The 23,555-nt window shown below is 66.6% G+C and overlaps 1 protein-coding gene across 4 annotated transcripts; it reads left to right on the top strand.

The window, feature by feature from the left end:
- The first annotated feature begins 234 nt into the window (after positions 1-234).
- On the top strand, positions 235-22,883 carry EBF4 (EBF family member 4). Of its 4 annotated transcripts, XM_065662919.1 has the most exons (17): positions 235-510; positions 1,127-1,242; positions 5,607-5,763; positions 5,925-5,988; positions 6,477-6,532; positions 7,171-7,244; positions 8,328-8,396; positions 13,105-13,186; positions 16,320-16,437; positions 17,310-17,443; positions 17,536-17,662; positions 18,793-18,881; positions 18,998-19,063; positions 19,879-20,059; positions 20,156-20,347; positions 21,164-21,361; positions 21,550-21,713. In XM_065662919.1, exons 1-17 carry the CDS (start codon positions 235-237, stop codon positions 21,618-21,620), a joined length of 2,070 nt encoding a protein of 689 aa, XP_065518991.1. In that variant the 3' UTR covers positions 21,621-21,713. The 4 variants fall into 4 exon arrangements, with proteins under 4 accessions (XP_065518991.1, XP_065518976.1, XP_065518983.1 ...); XM_065662904.1 differs by lacking the exon at positions 235-510 and having other exon boundaries at positions 1,112-1,242; positions 19,845-20,059; positions 21,550-22,883; XM_065662911.1 differs by lacking the exon at positions 235-510 and having other exon boundaries at positions 1,112-1,242; positions 17,313-17,443; positions 19,845-20,059; positions 21,550-22,883.
- The last annotated feature ends 672 nt before the right edge of the window (positions 22,884-23,555 follow it).

Below are 23,555 nucleotides of genomic sequence, written 5' to 3' on the forward strand. Positions count from 1 at the left end.
ACTCCGGGGTCTCTCCGGGGTGTCCCGGGGGGAGGCACCGCAGCCCCCCCCCCCCCCCCCTCCCCGCTGCCCCCGGGGGCCGCCCGGTGCCCGGCGCGGCGCTGGCCGCGGAGCCCCTCCGCCGGGGCGGGGAGCGACCGCTCCTCCCCGGAATGATGTCAGCCTGCCCGGCCGCGGCCCCCGCCTCCCCCGGCGGCTCCGGCCCTGCCTCCCCGGGGAGGCGGCGGCGGCGGCATGGCCCGGGCCGGCGGGGCGGCGGCGGCGGCGGCGGCGGCGGCGGCGGCGGCCGGGGGGGGGCCGCGGCGGCGGGTGCTGGTGCTGATGGTGCTGGTGGCCGCGGCGGCGCGGCGGGGCCGGGGCTCGGGCCGGCGGCGGGGAGGCGGCTCCCCCGGGCCCTCCGGTGCCCCCGGGCCCCTGCCGCCCCCCGGGCCCCTCCTGCTGCTGCTGCCGCTGCCGCTGCCGCTGCCGCCGCCGTCCCGCGCCGCGCCCGCCGCCGCCGCCGCCCGCCCGGTAACGAACCGCGCCTGCCCCCGCCCGCGGGCCTCGACGGCCTCCTCCCCGCTCCATGCCTCCCTCCGCGCCCCCCTGCATCCCTCCCTCCGCTCCTCCTCTGCTCCCCCCGGCGCTCGCAGCCTCCCTGCATCCCTCCCTCCAGCCCTTTAAGCCTTCCTCCATCCCTCCCTCCAGTCCTCCTCTACCTCCCTCCATCCCTCCCTCTATCCCTCCTTCCACTCCCCCTCTGCTCCCTCCATCCCTCCCTCCAGCCCTCGCAGCCTCCCTCCATCCCTCCCTCCGCTCCCCTAAGCCTTCCTCCATCCCTCCCTCCACTCCTCCCCTGCCTTCCCCATCCCTCCCTCCCGCCGCCCCCCTCCCTTTCCCCTCCCGGTCCCCGCACTTGGCTCCTGGTCTCCTTCGTCTCCAACTTCTCCGGCCCTGCCTCCGCCTCCCGCCTGCCCCCCCCACCCTCCTCCTCCTCCTCCCTCTCCCTCCCGGCCGCCCCCCCCCCCGCCGCCGATGCCGCTTCCCCGGCGGCCCTCGGCACCTGCCCGGCTCTGAGCTCCGCTCCCGGCCCGGGGCAGGGAAGTCGGGGGTCTGGCGCTGAGCCCCTGCCATGTTCTCCGTGCAGGAGGCGCTGCCCCGGGGGGGGCTGCCCATGAAGGAAGAGCCCCTCACGGCCGGGCTGCCCTCGGTCCGCTGGCTGCAGGGCACCGGCATCCTGGACGCCAGCACGGCGGCACAGAGGTAAGCGGCTCCGCGGGCACCCCGGGCTCTGCGGGCATCCCAGGCTCCATGGGCATCCCGGGCTTTGCGAGCATCCTGGGCTCCACGGGCATCCCGGGCACTGCAGGCATCCCTGGGCTCTGTGGGTATCCTGGATGCAGTGGGCATCTTGAGTGCTGGGGGTCCGCTGGGCTCCGTGAGCATAACCCAGGCTCTGTGAGCACCCCTGGGACTGAGGGCACCCCGGGCTCTGCGGGCATCCCAGGCTCTGTGGGCATCCCAGGTTCCATGGGCACCCCGGGCGCAGGGGGCACTTCAGGTGCTGTGGGTATGCTGGGCTCTGTGGGCATCCCCAGCACTGTGGACATCCCCGACTCCACGGGCATTCCAAGCTCTGCGGGTGTCCCAGATGCAGTGGGCATCTTGGGTGCTGGGGGTACGCAGGGCTCCGCGGGCATCACAGGCTCTGCAAGCACACCGGGTGCTGCGGGCACCCCAAGCTCTGTGGTCATTCTGGCTGCAGTGGGCATCGCAGGTACCGGGCTTGTTCTGTGCTCCACGGTGGTCCTGGGCTCTGTGAGTATCCTGGGCACCGCAGGTACCCCGAGCTCCGTGGGCATCCCGGGCTCCATGGGCATCCCAAGCACTGCAGGTATCCCAAGTGTTGTCAGCATCCCAAGTACCACAGGCACCGGGCATTGCAGGCATCCCGGGCACTGTGAGCATCCCGGGTACCATGAGCATCCCGGGTACCAGGGGCTCCATGGACACCCTGGGCACTTTGAGCATCCTGGGTATCACCGGCTCTGCAGGCATCGTGGGTGCAGTGGGCAGCTGGGAATGGTGGGTACCCTGGGCACCCCACAGCACCTGGATCCCTGGACCCCTTGGACACCCCGGATGCCTCATCCCCATGGGGTGCTCGGGGCACCACCCAAGCCCTGACTCCCTGGGCCTCGGGGATACCTGCGTGCCCTGGTTACCGCAGGACTCCGCAGACATCAGCACCCATGGGTGCCTGGGGCATCCTGAGCCACCCTGGGCCTGGTGTCCTGTGTTGGGAGAGCCGGTGGGTGCTGGCAGCAGGGCAGGAGCTGCGAGAGGTTTGTGCACCCCATCCCTGCCCCTCTCGGGGTGCCCAGGGCTCCGTGCACCCCATCCCTGCCCCTCTCGGGGTGCTCAGGGCTCCGTGCACCCCATCCCTGCCCTCTCGGGGTGCTCAGGGCTCCGTGCACCCCATCCCTGCCCTCTCGGGGTGCTCAGGGCTCCGTGCACCCCATCCCTGCCCTCTCGGGATGCTCAGGGCTCCGTGCACCCCATCCCTGCCCTCTCGGGGTGCTCAGGGCTCCGTGCACCCCATCCCTGCCCTCTCGGGGTGCTCAGGGCTCCGTGCACCCCATCCCTGCCCCTCTCGGGGTGCTCAGGGCTCCGTGCACCCCATCCCTGCCCTCTCGGGATGCTCAGGGCTCCGTGCACCCCATCCCTGCCCTCTCGGGGTGCTCCATGCACCCCATTCCCCTGTTTTCTCCCCACCCTGTGCCCGAAGGGCTCTGGCTGCAGCTGGGGGACACCTCAGCCCTGTCCCCACCACCCCATCTCCCACTGTCCCCCCTCTGTGGAGTTCAGGGGGCTGTTAAGGGGGGTTTGAAGCCCTGGGGGCTCCCTGGCTTCCCCCCCCCCAACAGCTCTGTGATGCTCAAAACCTGCTGCAACCCCCCCGGCCCCCATCAATCACGGGGGGGGAGGGCACCCACATCCCGACCTGGGCCCCCCCTGCAGCCGCTGGACCGAGGGTCCCACAACCCCAGGGACTTCTCTGTGCCCCAAGTATGAGAACAGGGGTGAAATCTGCCCCCCAGAACCAGCAATGGGGGGGACCCAGGGCTGGGACCGCAGCAGCCGCTCCGGTGGTGCCCTATGCCCAGTGCGTGAGGATGGGGCTCACAGACCCCCTGTCCCCACAAGCCGCTGGTGCCCCCCAATCCCCTCCTGTCCCCCCCATCCCACCACGGTACCCATGAGCTTGGTTGTGCCCCACGGGCCAGCCATGACACGCACGCAGACACGCGTGTGGGGTGTTCATCACCTCCAGACCCAGCCTCCCTTCACCTGCCCCCCCTTGGACCCCCATTGGGGTGGGGGGTCATACACACACACCCCCCCCCAACATCACCCACAGACACCCCCATTCCTATATGGTCCCATGGCCACCGCAGCTGCATCCATGGGCTGCAGCGTGTCCCGGTGCACCCATAGGGTGACCCTATGCGGGGGTCCCTCTTCCCCCCCCCCTGTTTTGGGGTGCAGTGGCTGATGGCCGGGCCAAGGGAAGCCGCTGCTTTCCTGGCAGAGCCGTGTGCTGGGAAGTGCTCTGATTGCTGTTAATAATTAATGGCAACGGGCTCAGCACGGAGCACCGGGAGCGGGGATGCTGCCATCAGGCATCGCCTCCCCCCGCAGCACGGCAGGGAGCAGGGATGGGAGCAGGAATGGGGGTCTCCATCCCTTGCAGCCCTTACGGCGTGAGGGTCCCCTCGCTGGGCGGGGGGGGGGACGACACCAGGGACACCCATGGGCTCCGGCCCCGTGTTTGTGGCTGGGGACCGTCGTGGCTCCCCAGTGATGGATTTAATGAGCTCCCGGCCCCCATCGCACACGGGGGTCCCCGGAGGGGTCCCAGCTTCACGCTGGGGCCCGCAGTGATGCTGGGGGGGTCACTGGAGCCCAAGGGGCATCGTTACAGGGGGTGAAGGTGCCTGAGGTCCTCTGCATCCAGGGGTGCCCCATGGGGGCGGCGCTGGGAGGAGCGATACGGGGGGGGGCGGAGGGGGGGGGTTCAGCCATGCTGGAGCAAAGGACCCCCATAGCTGGCTCCATTCCCAAGCCACCCATTAGGCGATGGCCACATCCCTCCATGGCCGGGGGTGGGATATGGGGGTGCTGAGGGGTCCTGCCCCACACTGGGTACCCATGGGAACCATCCCCAGCAGCTTGACCACCCCCCCCCCCCAGGTCTGTTTGGGGGGACCCAAAGCTCCCCCCCTGTCCCGATGTGCCCGTGCACATAGGGCTGGATCCATGGCAAGAGGCGCTGACCCCAGCGAGTGCCCAAGGGATGGGATCCCCCATCCCCATCCCCATCCCGTTTCCATCAGGAAAAGGGGAACTTTCCGCAGCCGTGGGGTTATTTGGCTCCATCCCCTCATGGACCCCCCCTTGCTGCTGCCACCACCGGCCAGGCCCAGGCCGGGGATGGGGTGACCGGGGTGAGGATGCAGGAGGCAGCATCCCCTGTGCTGGCGCTGCTCCGTCACCGCGGTGGCCGTGCAGGACAGGCAGCGGTGGCCCTGGGGGGGGGGGGGCACGGGGCTTGGGTTTGGGGGGCTCGGGATGGCAACCCCAGGGGCTCGCTGCTGACCCCCCGCATGGGGACATGGGGGTGCACAGCGCTGCGTGTGCTCACATAGACCTCCACATGACCTATACGTGTGTGTGTATGGGGTGGCTGGAGGGGCCTCAGCACAGCTTGGGGGGGGTTAGAATGGGGGGGGTCACGCCACCAACATCAGCAGCTCCTGAGCAGCATCAGCTGCCCCCCAGCTCTGCCTGTGCTCGGGACAGGACCAGGGACAGGACGGGATGGCACCGGGGACCCGAGGGGACAGCCCTGGGGACCAGAGGGGATGGCATTGGGGACAGGAGAGGATGGCACCGGGGCAGGAGGGGATGGCCCTGATGACCAGAGGGGATGGCGTTGGGGACCAGAGGGGATGGCCCTGGGGACAGGAGGGGACAGCCCTGGGGACAGGAGGGGATGGCATTGGGGACCAGAGGGGATGGCATTGGGGACAGGGGGGATGGCAATGGGGACAGGGGGGGATGGCACTGGGGACAGGAGGGGATGGTATTGGGGACAGGGGGGGATGGTATTGGGGACAGGAGGGGATGTCATTGGGGACAGGAGGGGATGGTATTGGGGACAAGAGGGGATGGCATTGGGGACAGGGGGGATGGCATTGGGGACAGGGGGGGATGGCATTGGGGACAGGGGGGGATGGCATTGGGGACAGGGGGGATGGCATTGGGGACAGGGGGGGATGGCAATGGGGACAGGGGGGGATGGCACTGGGGACCCGAGGGGACAGCCCTGGGGACCGTCTCCTCCCCGGGGCCGGGGCTGGCTTCAGTGGGGCACGGGGCTAACCCGGCCGTGGGGCGTTGGGGCTGCGGGTGCTCCCCGTGTCCCCACCCCCGGGGGTCAGCGGCTCCCACCGAGCCCAGCGCTGGCGATGGGGCAGGGGTGCTGCGGGTGCCGGGGCGGCGGTGCTGGGGTGTCGTCCCCCCCCCCATCTCACACCCCCCCCCCCCCCCCCCATGCTCCGCAGCGGGGTGGGCCTGGCCCGGGCGCACTTCGAGAAGCAGCCGCCGTCGAACCTGCGGAAATCGAACTTCTTCCACTTCGTGCTGGCCATGTACGACCGGCAGGGGCAGCCCGTGGAGATCGAGCGCACCTCCTTCATCGACTTCGTGGAGAAGGAGCGGGTGAGCCCCGGCCCCCCGGCGGGGCTGAGACCCCCCCCCCCCGCTCATCGCACACATGAGCGGCCCGCGCGGCTCCGGCCCTGGGGCTGGCGAAGGGGGGCACCGGGAGGGGACCGGGATGCGCCCCCCCCCATCCATCCATCCAACCGTTATCCCCCCAGGAGCAGAACGGGGAGAAAACCAACAACGGGATCCACTACCGGCTGCAGCTGCTCTACAGCAACGGTGGGCGAGGGGCACGTGGGAGAGGGGCACGGGGGCGTGGGGACACGGGGATATGGGGGCATGGGGACATGGGGACACAGGGATATGGGGATATGGGACATGAGGGTCATGGGGACACAGGGATATGGGGATATGGGGACACAGGGATATGGGGACATGAGGGTCATGGGGACACAGGGATATGGGGATATGGGGACATGGGGACATGGGGACAAGGGGACACAGGGACATGGGGACACAGGGACATGGGGACATGGGGACATGGGGATATGGGGACATAGGGACATAAGGACACGGGGATATGGGGACACGGGGATATGGGGATATGGGGACATAGGGACACGGGGATATGGGGACATGGGGACATGGGGATATGGGGACATAGGGACACAGGGACATGGGGACACGGGGACATGGGTTTATGGGGACATTGAGATATGGGGACACAGAGGGGTACAACCAGGGCTGTGATCCCCCCATCACCTCAGGGCTCCGCACCGAGCAGGACCTCTACGTGCGCCTCATCGACTCCATGTCCAAGCAGGTAACGGCGCGGGGCTGGTGCCTGGCGCACGCGTGTGCACACGGGGTGTGCCAAAGGGGTCATCTGCACACGCGTGTGCCAGGCAGGCACATCTGGACGTGCATGGGCAGCGCAGGCACATCTGCACACGCGTGTGCCAGGCAGGCACATCTGGACGTGCATGGGCAGCGCAGGCACATCTGCACACGCGTGTGCCAGGCAGGCACATCTGGACGTGCATGGGCAGTGCAGGCACATCTGCACACGCGTGTGCCAGGCAGGCACATCTGGACGTGCATGGGCAGCACAGGCACATCTGCACACGCGTGTGCCAGGCAGGCACATCTGGACGTGCATGGGCAGCACAGGCACATCTGCACACGTATGTGCCAGGCAGGCACGCGCTTGTGCCCCAGTGTGAAGGCACGCACGAGTTCATGTCCACGTCCATGGGCGTGTAGAGCTGGGCACGCACGGGTCCACGTGTGCACGGGGGCTGCACGGCTGCACCCTGTGGCCTTCGGGGTCCCGCAGCCCCACTGCAGTGACCGGGGGAGGGCCCCCGGGATGGGGGTGCGGTGGCAGGGGCCATGCGCGGGGGACAGGGACAAGGGGCCGGAGATGGTGGCCCCCCCCTGCGCGCCCTTTGCCCTCCCCAGGCCATCATCTACGAGGGGCAGGACAAGAACCCAGAGATGTGCCGGGTCCTCCTCACGCACGAGATCATGTGCAGGTACCGGGGCTACCATAGCGCGGGTCCCACCGTGCGGGTCCCATGGGGTCTGGCAGCACCAGGGTGCAGTGCAGGGTGGTGGCGTGCAGTGCCTGCCCCCCTGCCTGCCCCACTGCCTGCCCCCTGCCTGCCCCCCTGCCTGCCCCCCTGCCTGCCCCACTGCCTGCCCCCTGCCTGCCCCCCTGCCTGCCCCCCTGCCTGCCCCACTGCCTGCCCCACTGCCTGCCCCCTCTGCCTGCCTCCCTGTCTGCCCCCTGCCTGCCCCCCTGCCTGCCCCACTGCCTGCCCCCTCCTCCTGCCCCCCTGCCTGCCCCCTGCCTGCCCCACTGCCTGCCCCCTGCCTGCCCCCCTGCCTGCCCCACTGCCTGCCCCCTATGCCTGCCCCCTGCCTGCCCCACTGCCTGCCCCCTGCCTGCCCCCTGCCTGCCCCCCTGCCTGCCCCACTGCCTGCCCCCTCCTCCTGCCCCCCTGCCTGCCCCCTGCCTGCCCCACTGCCTGCCCCCCGCCTGCCCCCTCCTCCTTCCCCTCCTTCCTGCCCCCTCTGCCTTCCCCCTCCTCCTGCCCCCCTGCCTGCCCCCTCCTCCTGCCCCCTGCCTGCCCCCTCTGCCTGCCTCCCTGTCTGCCCCCGTCTGTCCCCCTGCCTTTCCCCCTGCCTGTCCCCTCCTGCTGCCCCCCGCCTGCCCCCGGTGGCAGCGCTGTCCCCGGTGCCCCATTAGCACCGCTCTTGTTTACCAGCCCCGCTCCGTGTTTGCGGCAAGCAGCGCTCGGGGCCGGCGCTAATGGAGCTCCGGAGCCGTGTTAAGGGGGGGGGGGGCCGGGGCACCCCGCTTCAGAGCCCCCCCCCTCCCCGGGCTCCCCGAGCACCTCCAGGGCTGGGCTGCACCCCGAGCCTATGGTGGGGGGGATGTGAGGGTACCCCCCCCCCTCCCCTCTGCCCCCCCACCCCGTCCCGCGCAGCTCTGGGTGATGCTGGGGGGTCCAAGGGTGGGCAATGGGGCTCTGGAGGGGTTCCCAAAGGCTTTTGGGGGTGTGGGGCTGGCCCCGGGCCCCACCGCGCCCCCTCACCCTGTGCCCCCTCCCCAGCCGCTGCTGTGACAAGAAGAGCTGCGGGAACCGCAACGAGACCCCCTCAGACCCAGTCATCATCGACAGGTACCGGGGGGCCCCATGAGCCCCAGTGGGGCTGGGGGGGGGGGGGATCTCTGGAGGGGGGGTCCCCAGGGCTGGCACCGGGTGTCAGAGTGGCCTCGTTAGCGCTAATGAGCCTGGAGAGCAGCGGGGGGGGGGGGGTGTCAGGACGGTGTCCGGTGGCCCCCGTGTCGCTGCTGCAGTGCCCGGTGCCCCCGGTGTGTGTCACTGCAGTGCCGGGGACACCCGGGGTGCTCAGGGACTCCCCGGTGCTGTTGGGGACACCCCGGTGCTGTTGGGACTCCCCGGTGCTGTTGGGACTCCCCGGTGTTCGGTGTCCCCATGGCACGTCCGGGCACGTGTCCCGTGGTGAGGGACCTCTCGTCCTCCTGGCCAGGGCAGATGGGAGCAGAGAGCCCGGCACAGGCAGTGCTGGACCGTGTCTGTCTGCAGCCCTGACCCTCTGCTGGCCATGGACAGAGCGCACACACCTCAGCTCCATTGGTCCATCCACCCATCCATCATCCATCCATCCATCATCCATCCATCCATCCATCCATCATCCATCCATCCATCCATCCATCCATCCACCCATCTATCCATCCATCCACCCATCCATCCATCCATCCATCCATCCATCATCCATCCATCCATCCATCCATCCATCCATCCATCATCCATCCATCCATCCATCCATCCATCATCCATCCATCCATCCATCCATCCATCCATCCATCCCTCTATCATCCATCCATCCGTCCATCCCTCCCTCCATCATCCATCCTCCACCCATCCATCCATCCATCCATCATCCATCCATCCATCCATCCCTCTGTACATCCATCCATCATCTATCCACCCATCCATCCATCCCTCCATCCTCCACCCATCATCCGTCCATCCCCCCATCATCCATCCCTCCATCCATCCATCCCTCCATCCATCATCCATCCATCCATCCTCCACCCATCCATCCATCCATCCATCCACCCATCCATCCATCCACCCATCCATCCATCCATCCATCACCCATCCATCCATCCCTCTATCATCCATCCATCCCTCCCTCCGTCCATCCATCCGTCTGTCTGTCCGTCCTTCCATCCACCCATCCATCCACATCCGTCCATCCTTCCGTCCATCCATCTCTCCTTCCATTCATCCTCCGTTCTTATCCCCCCCTCCCTCCCTTCACCTCTCCGTTCCTTCCTCCCTCCTTTACCCTCTCCCTCCCTCTCCACCCCTCTCACCAGCCCTCGACCTGTTCCTCCCCTCCTCAGCACAAGACCTCTGTCCCCCTGTCCCCCGTCCCGTGCATGCCCTGGCACGGTGGCACCTCCCTGGTGACCCCGGTCTCCTGAAGGGTGCTGAGGGCTTCAGGGACCCCCCGGTCCCTGAGCTGATGGAGCCCTGCAGGGACACAGCGGGCAGGATGGGGCCGCCCGCTGAGGGGCTCCCTTCTCACTCCCCTGGTGGCTCCCTTGTTCCTGGGGGTCCTGTGAGGACCTTCCCCCTGCTCCCAGCCCCCAGGGTGCTGGTGGGTCCCTGGGCACAAGGGGGGGGGGGGGGCGCAGACCCCCGGCAGGTCCCTGACCCCCATCCGGCTGTGCAGGGGGGGCAGTAGGATGGGGGAGACCCAGCTGTGCGCTGGCCAGATGTGGGCATCACGGCCCTTGGATCTCCTGCTTGCCCATGGGATGCAGCCGCCGTGGTCCAGGCAATGACGGCGTCCATTGTCCCCTCAGCCACATCCGTGTCCCCCCATCCCTTCATCCACCTCATCCCGCGGGTACCCCGGGGGTGCTTTTGGGACCCCCTATGGAGCCCGGGGCTGACCCCATTGCTGGGTGCTGCAGCCCTGGGTGACCCCCCCATAGCAAGCATCCCCCAAGGGCTGGTGCCATCCCCATCCATGCTGGGGTCAGGCAGGAGGGGGTTCCCCAGTGTCCCCGTGCCCTCGGGGGGGGGGTGTTACACAGGGTCCCCCCGCCCGCCGCCCACTCTCCCCCCCCCCCCCGTTGTCCCCCCCCCATTCCCACTCCCCCAGCTCGACGCCCGGCCCCACTGGTTTAGAGAGGCAGATAAGTGCCCTATCAACATGTTAATCAAATTACTTAGGAGCTAAAATTGACGCTTTTCATTAATTATACAAGATTATTCTAATTGCGAATTCAAATGTATGCGCTCGGAACAGAAGGTGTTCGGGAGCAGCGCCGGGAATTTGCATGTTAAATGGGAATGCTGCGCATTAGGGATGCTAATGCATGCGCCCTGCCTGTATTTTTAACTCCCGGGCCCATATGCAAGGCTCTGGCTGGGAGGGGGGGGGGACGAGGCCAACCTGGGGTTCAGGATCAGCCCCCCCCCTCCCCTCCAGGAGCTCAGAGCCAGGCCCGGGGCTGGGGGGGGCCGGGGGGGGCACAGGGCCCTGTCAATCTCCTGGTGGGGGGGTGTTTTCCTGCTGTTTTCCAGCTCCTTCCTTTCCCCTGATTACCACCTGCCAGGGGTGGGTGATGGGGGGGCACGGGGGGGTCCCCCCTCTTCCTGCTCCTGCCTGGGAAAAGCAGGTCCCAAGGGAAGCGCTGGGGTTGGGGCCCCTTCCCATAGCCCAGGGCTGGCCACGGGCAGGAGCCCCCAGGGGATACGGGATGGGGACCCCAATAGACCCCAGTGGGACAGGGGATGGGGATCCCAATGTCTGCAGGGGTGCAGCCTGAGGGATGGGGATGGAGGGCTTGGGGTACCCCGGGGATGGGGACAGGATGGGATGCGGGGACGGGACAGGATGGGATGCGGGGACAGGACAGGATGGGATGCTGGGACGGGACAGGATGGGATGCTGGGATGGGACAGGATGGGATGCTGGGACAGGACAGGATGGGATGCTGGGATGGGACAGGATGGGATGCGGGGACGGGACAGGATGGGATGCTGGGATGGGACAGGATGGGATGCTGGGACAGGACAGGATGGGATGATGGGATGGGACAGGATGGGATGCTGGGACAGGACAGGATGGGATGCTGGGACAGGACAGGATGGGATGCGTCAGGATGGACAGTGGGATGCGGGCAGGCTGGCACACTGGGATGTGGCAAGATCTCACGCTGGCATGGGGACAGGATGGGATGCTGGGATGTGGCAGGACGGAACAGTGGGATAAAGACAGGATGAGATGCTGGGGTGTGGATAGGATTTGACAGTGGCCGTTTATGGGTGCAACAGGATGAGTTGCTGGGATAGGGACTCATGTTGGGATGCAGCATGCAATGGTGGGATGGGGTAGGATGGCACAGTGGGATGGGTACAAGCTGGCACACTGGGATGCAGCAGGATGTCGTACTGGGATGGGGACAGGATGTGATGCTGGAATGTGGACAGGATGTGATGCTGGAATGGGGCAGGATGGGTCACTGTGGTGGGGACAGGATGGCACAATGGGATGGGGACAGTGGGACTGGGATAGGGTGGGAAGCTGGGATGTGGCAGGATGGGATGCTGAGATGGGGAGAGGATGGGACGCTGGTGTACAGCAGGATGGGACACTGGAATGGGGCAGGATGGCACAGTGGGATAAGGGTAGGATGGCACAAAAGAATAAGGACAGGATGGGACTCTGGGATGAGATGCTAGGATGGGCAGAATGGTGCACTGAGACGGGAACAGGATGGGATGCTGGAATGTGGAAGGATGGGATGCTGGGATGGTGCGGGATGGGGATACAGCAGGGTAGGATGCTGGGATGCAGCAGGATGGGACACTGGGATGCAGCAAGGTAGGATGCTGGGATGCAGCAGGATGGGACACTGGGATGCAGCAAGGTAGGATGCTGGGATGCAGCAGGATGGGACACTGGGATGCAGCAGGATGGGATGCTGGGATGCAGCAGGATGGGACACTGGGATGCAGCAGGGTAGGATGCTGGGATGCAGCAGGATGGGACACTGGGATGCAGCAGGGTAGGATGCTGGGATGCAGCAGGATGGGACACTGGGATGCAGCAGGGTAGGATGCTGGGATGCAGCAGGATGGGACACTGGAATGCAGCAGGGTAGGATGCTGGGATGCAGCAGGATGGGACACTGGGATGCAGCAGGGTAGGATGCTGGGATGCAGCAGGATGGGACACTGGGATGCAGCAGGGTAGGATGCTGGGATGCAGCAGGATGGGACACTGGGATGCAGCAGGGTAGGATGCTGGGATGCAGCAGGATGGGACACTGGGATGCAGCAGGGTAGGATGCTGGGATGCAGCAGGATGGGACACTGGGATGCAGCAGGGTAGGATGCTGGGATGCAGCAGGATGGGACACTGGGATGCAGCAGGGCAGGATGCTGGGATGGTGCGGGATGGGACACTGGGATGCAGCAGAGTAGGATGCTGGGATGGTGCGGGATGGGACACTGGGATGCAGCAGGGTAGGATGCTGGGATGCAGCGGGATGGGACACTGGGATGCAGCAGGGTAGGATGCTGGGATGCAGCAGGATGGGACACTGGGATGCAGCAGGGTAGGATGCTGGGATGCAGCAGGATGGGACACTGGGATGCAGCAGGGTAGGATGCTGGGATGCAGCGGGATGGGACACTGGGATGCAGCAGGGTAGGATGCTGGGATGCAGCGGGATGGGATGCTGGGATGGGGACAGGCACACTGGGAACACGTCGCGGGCTCCCTGGGATCCCCGCGGTTTTCCAGCACCAACCGCTCGGTTCTTCCCCTCCCTCCCAGGTTTTTCCTCAAGTTTTTCCTCAAGTGCAACCAGAACTGCCTGAAGAACGCGGGCAACCCCCGGGACATGCGGCGCTTCCAGGTGGGGAGCCCCAGCCCCTGCCCCACACCGGGGCCGCAGGAGGGGGGGGGGCTCTCAGGGCGCACCCGGTCCCCCTTGACCCCTTTGCAAACCTGGATCCCTCTGCAGCTTCTCTGCCAGCCCCCGTTCCCCTCCTCCCCTTCTCTCTTTACAAACCCTGATGCCCCCGGACCCCTTTGCAAACCCCAGTCCCTCCTGGACCCCTTTGCCAGCCCCGATTCCTCTCGAACCCCATTTCCAAAGCCCAATTCCCTCATTCCCTTCGCAAACCCCGATTCCCTTCAAGCCCCTTTGCCATCCTCAGCTTCTCCCGTCCCCTTTGCAATCCCCCGTCCCCTTCACACCCCTTGGCAAACTCCTCTTTACAAACCCCGATCCCGCTTGGTCCCTTTACAGACCCAAATCCCCCTAAGCCCCTTTGCAAGCCCCGATTCCCCCCATTCCCTTTGCAGACTCCTCTTTTCAAACCCCAGCTCCCCTGGGACCCCTTTACAAACCCCAGTTCCCCTCATTCCCTTTGCAAACCCCAATTTCTCCCTTTGTAAACCCTAATCCCCCTTGGAACCCCTTTGCAAACCCCAATTCCTCTCATCCCCTTTACAGTTTCCTCTTTGCAAACCTCAATTCCCCTTCAACTCCTTTGCAAACCCCAATTTCTCCCTTTATAAACCCCAATCCATCTGGAACCCCTTTGCAAACCCCGATTCTCCTCATTCCCTTTGCAAAGCCCAATCCCTCTTGAACCTCTTTACAAACCCCTTTGCAAACCCCGATTCCCCTCCTTCCCTTTGCAAACCCCAATTTCTCCCATTACAAACCCCATCTCCCTGGACCCCCCTTTGCAAACCCCATTTCCCCCCATTCCCTTTGCAAACCCCAATTTCTCCCTTTACAAACCCAAATCCCCCCTAAGCCCTTTTGCAAACCCCAATTCCCCTCCTTCCCTTTGCAAACCCCAATTTCTCCCTTTACAAACCCCACTTCTGGACCCCCCTTTGCAAACCCCATTTCCCCCCATTCCCTTTGCAAACCCCAATTTCTCCCTTTACAAACCCCATCCCCCTGGACCCCCCTTTGCAAACCCCATTTCCCCCCATTCCCTTTGCAAACCCCAATTTCTCCCTTTACAAACCCCATCCCCCTGGACCCCCCTTTGCAAACCCCATTTCCCCCCATTCCCTTTGCAAACCCCAGTTTCTCCCATTACAAACCCCACTTCTGGACCACCCCCCCCCCCCTTTGCAAACCCCAGGTCCCCTCCGTCCCCTTCGCAAGCTCCCCTTGCAGCCCCAGCGCCCCGGGGGCCCCTTTGTAAGCCCCGATCCCCCTGAGCCCCTTCCCACCGAGCCTCCTCCCCTCTGCCCCCCCCCGGTGCCCCGGCTCCGGCAGCGCCGGGCTCCGCAGCTGGCTGCGGCGGGGCGCGGAGGGGGGGTCCGGCGGCCCCCCCCGCGCAGGCGCTTCATCAGGGCCCTCTCGTAGCGCTATGGTAATTGTGACATTTCCGTGATTAACGACCCAGCCAATTTGCATCGCGGCGGCGGCGCCGGGAGCGCAGCCAAGGCCGGGGCGGGGGGGGGGGACGGGGACGGGGACGGGGGACGGGGGGGGCGCGGGGGGCCAGGGGCTGGAGGGGGGGTTTGGGGTGCCCCGGCCCATGGGATGCTGCTGGAGGGGGGGGGGGCTGTGTGGCTGGGGGGCAGGCACATGTACATGTATGTACCCGTGCGCGGGGCAGGGCCCCTGCGCCTACCCCCTGGCACACGCACATGGATGCACGCACACACACGTGTGCACACACAGCCCTTGGCACATGCACATGGATGCACACACACACGGATGCACACACACACATGTGCACACACAGCCCTTGACACACGCACATGGATGCACACACACACACGTGTGCACACACAGCCCTTGGCACACGCACATGGATGTATGCAAGTGCTCATGCACTCACATACGTGAGTTGTGTGTGTGCACACACAGCCCTTGGCACACACACATGGATGCACACACACACACACATGCGCACACACAACCCTTGGTACACGCACACTGATGCACACACATACATGTGCACACACAGCCCTTGGCACACGCACATGGATGTGTACAAGTGCTCATGCACTCACATGCGTGAGTTGTGTGTGTGCACACACAACCCTTGGCACACGCACATGGATGCTCACACACATACATGTGCACAGACAGCCCTTGGCACACACACATGGATGCACACACACACATGCGCACACACAACCCTTGGTACACGCACACTGATGCACACACATACATGTGCACACACAGCCCTTGGCACACGCACATGGATGCACACACACACACACATGTGCACACACAGCCCTTGGCACACGCACACTGATGCACACACATACATGTGCACACACAGCCCTTGGCACACGCACATGGATGTGTACAAGTGCTCATGCACTCACATGCGTGAGTTGTGTGTGTGCACACACAACCCTTGGCACACGCACATGGATGCTCACACACATACATGTGCACAGACAGCCCTCGGCACACACACATGGATGCATACACAGCCCTTGGTACACGCACACAGATGCACACACACACATGTGCATACACAGCCCTTGACACATGCACATGGATGCACACACACACGGATGCACACACACACATGTGCACACACAGCCCTTGACACACGCACATGGATGCACACACACACACATGTGCACACACAGCCCTTGGCACATGCACATGGATGCACACACACACACATGTGCACACACAGCCCTTGGCACACGCACACGGATGCACACACACACATGTGCACACACAGCCCTTGGCACACACACATGGATGCACACACACACACATGTGCACACACAGCCCTTGGCACACGCACACGGATGCACACACATGCAGCCACAGAGCACGTATGTGCACACACGTCACCACCAAGGCATGGGGGGGTCCGGAGGGCACCAGTGCTGGCCCTGGGCTGCTTGAGGGCACCGGGGGACCCTGGAGGTGAGCAGGGGATGAGGCCGCAGCCATGGGATGCTGCACCCTGTCCCCGCACCCAGGCCCTGCGGTGCCGGGCAGGGAGCACGGGGGCTCCCTGAGCCGGTGCCCGGTGCCGCAGGTGGTGGTGTCGACGACGGTGAACGTGGACGGGCACGTCCTGGCCGTGTCTGAGAACATGTTTGTGCACAACAACTCCAAGCACGGCCGGCGCGCGCGGCGCCTCGACCCCTCCGAAGGTGAGCGCGCGCCCACCTCTGCCGTGCCCTGCACCCGTGGGGGGGAACAGAGGGCACCCAGCCCCGTACCCGTGCCTTGCCCATCTGCCCACCCCCGCTGTACCCATCCCTCTGTCCCGGGTGTCCTGCCCTTGTTGGGCTCTGTCCATCCACTGCTCCATCCTGCATCCGCCACTTGTCTGTGTGTCCCTCTCTGCCATTTCATAGCATCCTCATGGAATGGTTTGGGTTGGAAGGGACCTTAAAGCTCCTCCAGCCCCAACCCCTGCCCCGGGCAGGGACCCCTTCCACTGGAGCAGCTTGCTCCAAGCCCCTGTGTCCAACCTGGCCTTGAGCACTGCCAGGGATGGGGCAGCCACAGCTGCTCTGGGCACCCATCTGACCTCTGCTCTCTGTCTGTCCACCTTGTGCATGGATTTCCCTCCTTCCATTCACCAGTGTGCTCTTCAACCATCCCTCCATCCCTCCACCCATCCATCTATCCACCCACCCATCCCTCCATCCATCCATCCATCCATCCATCCATCCATCCAACCATCTATCCAACCATCCATCCATCCATCCATCCATCCATCCATCCATCCATGCATCCATGCATCCATCCATGCATGCATGCATGCATCCATGCATCCATCCATCCATGCATGCATCCATGCATCCATGCATCCATCCATCCATCCATCCATCCATCCATCCATCCATCCATGCATCCATCCCTCCATCCCCCCATCCATCCCCACCCATGTCCCTGTGTCCATGGCCTCCCATCTGTCCCAGTTCCCTGTCCCCGTGCTCCCCGTCTCTGCCAGCTCTCCCCCAGCCCCACACCACTGTGCCCCCCCCCCTCACTCTCTGCCCCCTCTCTCCCAAAGCAGCCACCCCCTGCATCAAAGCCATCAGCCCCAGCGAGGGCTGGACCACGGGCGGTGCCACCGTCATCGTCATCGGGGACAACTTCTTCGATGGGCTGCAGGTCGTGTTCGGCACCATGCTGGTGTGGAGCGAGGTGCGGGCTGCAGGGGGTGCTCACACTGTGCAAGGGGTGCAGTAGGTGTGCCCCCCCCCCCCGCAGTGCGCTGAGGCCTGTGTCCCCCCCAGCTCATCACCCCTCACGCCATCCGGGTGCAGACCCCCCCGCGGCACATCCCCGGCGTGGTGGAGGTGACGCTGTCCTACAAATCCAAGCAGTTCTGCAAAGGGGCCCCCGGCCGCTTCGTCTACACCGGTGAGGGGGGGCAGAGCCGTGGGCCATGGGGTGGGGCAGAGCCGGGGATGGGGGCACAGACCCATGGGATGGGGGTGCGGACCCCCAGGATGGTGACCAGGGACAACCCTGCCCTGCTGGGGACCCCAATGGGTGGCTTTGGGCAAGGGGGTGGGCATGGGGCAAGGGTCTGGGGCAAGGTGGGGTTGGGCTGTGGGGCAGGGGGTGACAGGGAGAGCCATGGGCAGGGTTGGGGGTAGGATCAGGGTGATCGGGGCAGTTATTGTGACCCACTGCTGAGACCGCAGGCAGCAAGAACAGGGCCCTGTGCACGTGTGGGGTGTGAGTGGGGCCATGCACACGTGTAGGGTGTGAGTGGGGCCCTGTACACATGTGGGGTGTGATTGGGGCCCTGCACACGTGTAGGGTGTGAGTGGGGCCCTGTACACATGTGCACTGTGAGCGGGGCCATGCACACATGTGCGCTGTGAGCGGGGCCCTGCACACGTGTGTGCTGTGAGTGGGGCCCTGCACACGTGTAGGGTGTGAGTGGGGCCCTGCACACGTGTAGGGTGTGAGTGGGGCCCTGCACACGTGTGTGCTGTGAGTGGGGCCCTGTACACATGTGCACTGTGAGTGGGGCCATGCACACGTGTGTGCTGTGAGTGGGGCCATGCACACGTGTGTGCTGTGAGTGGGGCCATGCACACGTGTGCAGCGTGAGCAGCGCCGTGCACATGTGAATGGCATGATCAGGGCACGATGCACGCGTGTGCTGTGCGCAGGGCAGCACGCATGGGGCAGCAGGGGCTCGGTCCCACCGTGCTGACCGCGTCCCACGCGCCATGCGTCACATGCCACGCGCCACAACGCGTGTTCCGTGTGCTATCCCATGGGCCATGTCCTGTGTCACCCGCTCCAGGCCCTGCTGTGTGTCATCCCACTCCTTCACCCTCCCACCCCCTTGGGGCCCCCATGAACGGGGCTGCGCGCTGCCAGGCAGGGTGTGGGTGAGGAAGGGGCTCCATCCGGGTATCCATGTGGGATAGGGGGTTCCCTATGGCTCACCCCTGCGCCCCGCAGTCTGTGCCTCTGTTTCCCCATGGAGCCAAGGCTGTGGGGCCAGGCCCTGACCCCTTTTCCCCCCATAGCACTGAATGAGCCCACCATCGACTATGGGTTCCAGCGGCTGCAGAAGGTCATTCCCCGGCACCCTGGGGACCCCGAGCGCCTGCCTAAGGTAGGGACCCCCCCATCCCACGCCCAGTGACACCCATGGGTGTCGCCATGCCGAAGGAGCAAGGAGCAGAGAGTGGGACACGGATCCCCCTAAACCCCATCCCATTCCCTATCCAGGAGGTGCTGCTGAAGCGGGCCGCGGACCTGGTGGAGGCTCTCTATGGAATGCCGCACAGCAACCAGGTACCGGGACCCCCCCTCCCGGCTCATCCCACCCTCCTGCAGTGCAGGAGCAGGGATGCAGGAGCCCCACATCTGCTTCACATCAGGATGCCTCAGGCGCTGAGTCAGCGCTGGGGCCGCCCCCCCCCCGAGCCCTCCAACTGCAGGGGAAGGGGTCAGCAGCTCCCAAAGCTGCCTTTGTTCCAATGCCTTCCCGGCCAGTGCCGTGAGCCGGGGGGTCTCAGTCCCCATGTGCCCCATCATGCCCCATCCTATGCCCTGGGGATGCCCTGGGAGGTGATATGAGACGGGGGGATCTTGGTCCCCATGTGCCCATCACACCCCAGGAACACTCAGGTACCCCACGAGGTGACAGAAACTGAGGGGTCTTGGTCCCCATGTGCTTCATCAGCCCCCATCCTGTCCCCCAGGACGTTTGGATGCCCTGGAAGGGGCCTTGAGCTGTGGGGTCTCAGTCTCCATGTGCCCCATCACACCCCAGGATGCTCCTGCGAGATGACACAAACTCGGGGCGGGGGGGGGCGGTTTGGTCCTCCCCTGCCCCATCAGAACCCACCCTGTATCCTGGGGGTGCTCAGGTGCCCTGGAATGGGGCACAAACCGGGGGGGGGGTCGCTCCCATGTGCCCCATCGCACCCAGGGCTGTTCGGGTACCCCAGGAGGTGACACAAGCATGGGGGGGGGGGGGTGTCTCCGCCTCCCCCTGCCCCACCAGCCCCCATCCCGTGCCCTGGGGATGCTCGGGGGTGCCGGGGGGTGACACGAGCGGGGCCGTTCTCAGCCCCCCCGGCCCGTGCCCGTGTCCCTGCCCCCAGGACATGCTCCTGAAGCGCGCTGCCGACGTGGCCGAGGCTCTCTACAGCGTCCCCCGCGGTGCGGGGCAGGTCCCCCCGCTGGCCGGCACCCACGGCCCCGCCGCCGGCGTCATGGGGGTGAGCTCCTTCGGCTCGCAGCTGCCCGGCGGCATCGGCGACTCCGCGCAGGGCACGGAGCAAGGTGCGGGGGGGGGGAGGCTGGGGCCGAGGAGGGGGGGGGGGGGGGGTCCTGCCCCCGGTCGTCCCCCGGTGCCACCGCGGCCGCTGTCGCCCGCAGGTTACTCCCGCAGCCCCGGCAGCGCCTCGCCGCGCGGGTACGGGCCCAGCTCCACGCCGCAGCACAGCGGCTACGGCGGCGGCAGCGGCATCACCGGCTACGGCGGCGGCGGCGGCACCACCATGGCCGGGCTCGGGGTGCCCGGGTCCCCCAGCTTCCTCAACGGCTCCACCGCCAACTCGCCCTACGCCAGTGAGTCACGGACCCGGCGGGGTGTGACAGCCCCGGGTGTCCCCGAGCTCTGCACCAGCCCCAGGTGTCCCCAGAGCCGTGTGCCTGGGGTGACCCCAACACCATGCGCCAGCCCTGGGTGTCCCCAAAGCCCTGGGTGTCCCCAACACCATGCGCCAGCCCTGGGTGTCCCCAAAGCCCTGGGTGTCCCCAAAGCCCTGGTGTCCCCAGTGCCATGCGCTAGCCCCGGGTGTCCCCAAAGCCCTGGGTGTCCCCAACACCATGCACCAGCCCTGGGTGTCCCCAAAGTCCTGGGTGTCCCCAATGCCATGCACCAGCCCCGGGTGTCCCCAGCACTGTGCCAGCCCCGGGTGTCCCAAAAGCCCTGGTGTCCCCAGTGCCATGCACCAGCCCCAGGTGTCCCCAAAGCCCTGGGTGTCCCCAGTGCCATGCACCAGCCCTGGGTGTCCCCAACGCCATGCACCAGCCCTGGGTGTCCCCAAAGCCCTGGGTGTCCCCAGTGCCAGGCACCAGCCCTGGGTGTCCCCAGTGCCAGGCACCAGCCCCGGGTGTCCCCAGCGTCATTCACCAGCCTCGGGCATCCCCAAAACCACGTGCCAGCCCCAGCGCCTCCCCAGGACCACGCACCAGCCCTGGGTATCCCTACACGGCAGCCCTGGGGTACCCCCAACCCCACGGGCCAGCCCCGGGGTGTCCCCACCACTGAGCACCAGCCCTGGGACGTCCCCGAAGCCAAGGGCTGCGAAGCCGGGTCCCCGCGGTGTGACCGGGCTGTGCCTCCATCCGGCGCGGCGCTGAGCGGCTCTGTCCCCGCAGTCGTGCCCGCCAGCCCCCCGCTCGGCGCCTCCTCCATCACCCTCCCGTCGGGCACCAGCGCCTCCACCCCCACCGGGGTCTTCTCCTTCTCGCCGGTGAACATGATCTCGGCCGTCAAGCAGAAAAGCGCCTTCGCGCCGGTGGTGCGGCCGCAGAGCTCCCCCCCGCCCGCCTGCGCCAGCACCAGCAGCCTGCAGGGTGAGTGCGGCCCTGCCCGCACCCCCCTGGGTCCCCTTTGCCCCACGGAGGGGGGACCCGGCCGCCCGGACCCTGCCCGTGCCCCGCACCCGCAGAGGTGGCTGCTCCGCGCCGCCCTCGCCCTTGTCCCCCCCCGCTCCCGTCTCCTCCCGGCTCCCGGCTCATTCCCTCTCCCTCCCGCTTCCCAGACGCGGCTTTCGAGGACTCGGACAAGTTCCACACGCCCGCGCGGCCGCTCCAGGGCCTGGCCTATTCCTAAAGCACAGCAGGTCCCGGGATGCAGCGGCGGCCCCGAGCCCCTCATCCCGCCGGGGCGCACGGGCACGGAGGGCAGGGACCCCCCGATCCGTGCCCGCCCCTCGCAGCCGTGCCCACGGGAGCCGCGGCACGGACAGGACCGAGAGCGGCCCCTCCGCCCCGCTCCGGGGTTTTCCATGGGGATCCGGGTGCACGGGGCCGCGGGACCCCCCCATCCCGCTGCCCTGCGGCCACCCCAGCACGGCCCCGCGGAGCCGGTGACCCCGGACAGGGCTGGCACCGGCCCCGGTGCGGCTCGGCTCGGCTCGGCTCGGCTCGGCTCGGCCAGAGAGGAGCCGGGGGGGCGGGGGGGGGGGGGGGGGGGGCCGGGAATGACCCAAATGATCTGGATTCAGCCTCAGAAAGACACCGGGAGACCCATGGGAGTGGGGGGCAGCGGCAGGGTGCTCCAGGGAAGGTGGGATGGATGCTCCGAGGTGGGATGGATGCATGCTCCAGGGCAGAAAGGGTGCTCTGGAGTGGGATGGATGCTTCAGGTCAGAAGGGGTGCTCTGGGGCAGGATGGATCCAGGGCAGAATGGATGCTCCAGGGCAGGAGGGATGTGGGGGAAAGACGGGATGGATGCTCTGAGCTGGGACGGCTGTTCCAGCGGGATGGCTGCTCGGGGGCGGGATGGATGCTCCGCTGGGACCCGCTCCCCCCACACTTCCCGGATCTGCAGCGCTCCCTGCCCAGATGTGCAGGAGCTCCACATCTGGAGCCGCCCACCCGCAGCTCCCGGGTGCCGAGGCCGGATCCGTGCCTGGACCAGGGCCCGGGGGCTGCCCCGGCCCCACCCCGGCCTCGTTTCCCATTATCCTCACTATTATCATTAATGATATTAACACTAGGGTGGTTTCCAGCGCAGGCAGGGGTCTGGCAGCGCAGGCAGGAGGCCCCGGCCCCGGTCCTGCTGCTCCTGCCGGGATTCCCTGTCCTCCCAGCTGGGAATTCTGTAAATAAATAGGGAATAAAGCCCAACACACCCCAACATCCCACCCGTGGGGGGGGGTCCGTGTCCCCCCCGGCTGCCCCATCACCCTTCGCTCAGTGTTGGGTCCTCATCCCATGGCCCCAGCCCCTGCCCGGGGTGACCGTGGGGGTCCCAGGGCTGGAGGGAGCCCCCTGCCCACCCTTGGGGTCCCAGCACAGGATGGGGGTGACGGGGTCCCTCGGAGCAGGGGGGGGGTCCGACATGGGAATAAAAGGCCTTGCAGAAGGGCACCGGCTCCAGGGGTCTGTGAGTGGGGAGAGGCCAGCACATGGGGACCCCCCTGGGGATGGGGGATCCCATGTGAGGACGGGCACCCTGAGCATGGGGAGCCTCACATGAGTACGGGCATCCCAGGGCTGGGACATCCCGCAGGGGGTCAGGAATCCCGAGGATAGGGAACCCCACGTGAGGACCCCAAGGACCTTCCCGACATCCCACACCCCGAGCTGCCTGCCTGCGGGTCCGGGACCAGATGACCCTCATGGAAACCCCCGCAGCTCCGGCTGCGGGTGCTGGCTCCCAGCCCCGCTCCCCCCCCGCAGCCCCGAGCTCTTTGCATCAGGGGACAACGCGCTGGGGGTAATTGCCTTAATCAGGAAAGGTTAACGAGGCTGCGGCGGGGGCCGGCCCCGCGCGGCGGCACCGGGCCCGTGCCAGGGATCCGCCGGCGTTGCCGCTGCCGCGGCGGCGGAAGGAGCCCCAGGACCCGGCTTCAGGGGGCGCCTGAGCCCAGACCCCCCCCCCCCCCCGTGTGCTGGGGGCACCCCCGGAGCGGGAGCAGCAGCGCAGGGAGGGGATCCTGCCCCTCTGCTGTGTGATGGGGAGACCCCCCCTGCAGTCCTGATCCAGCTCTGGGGCGGCGGCACAAGGGGGACGTGGAGCTGCTGGAGCGAGGGCAGAGG

This window comes from Lathamus discolor, chromosome 1, assembly GCF_037157495.1.
Source record: "Lathamus discolor isolate bLatDis1 chromosome 1, bLatDis1.hap1, whole genome shotgun sequence".
In the NCBI taxonomy this organism is placed as follows: Eukaryota; Metazoa; Chordata; class Aves; order Psittaciformes; family Psittacidae; genus Lathamus; species Lathamus discolor.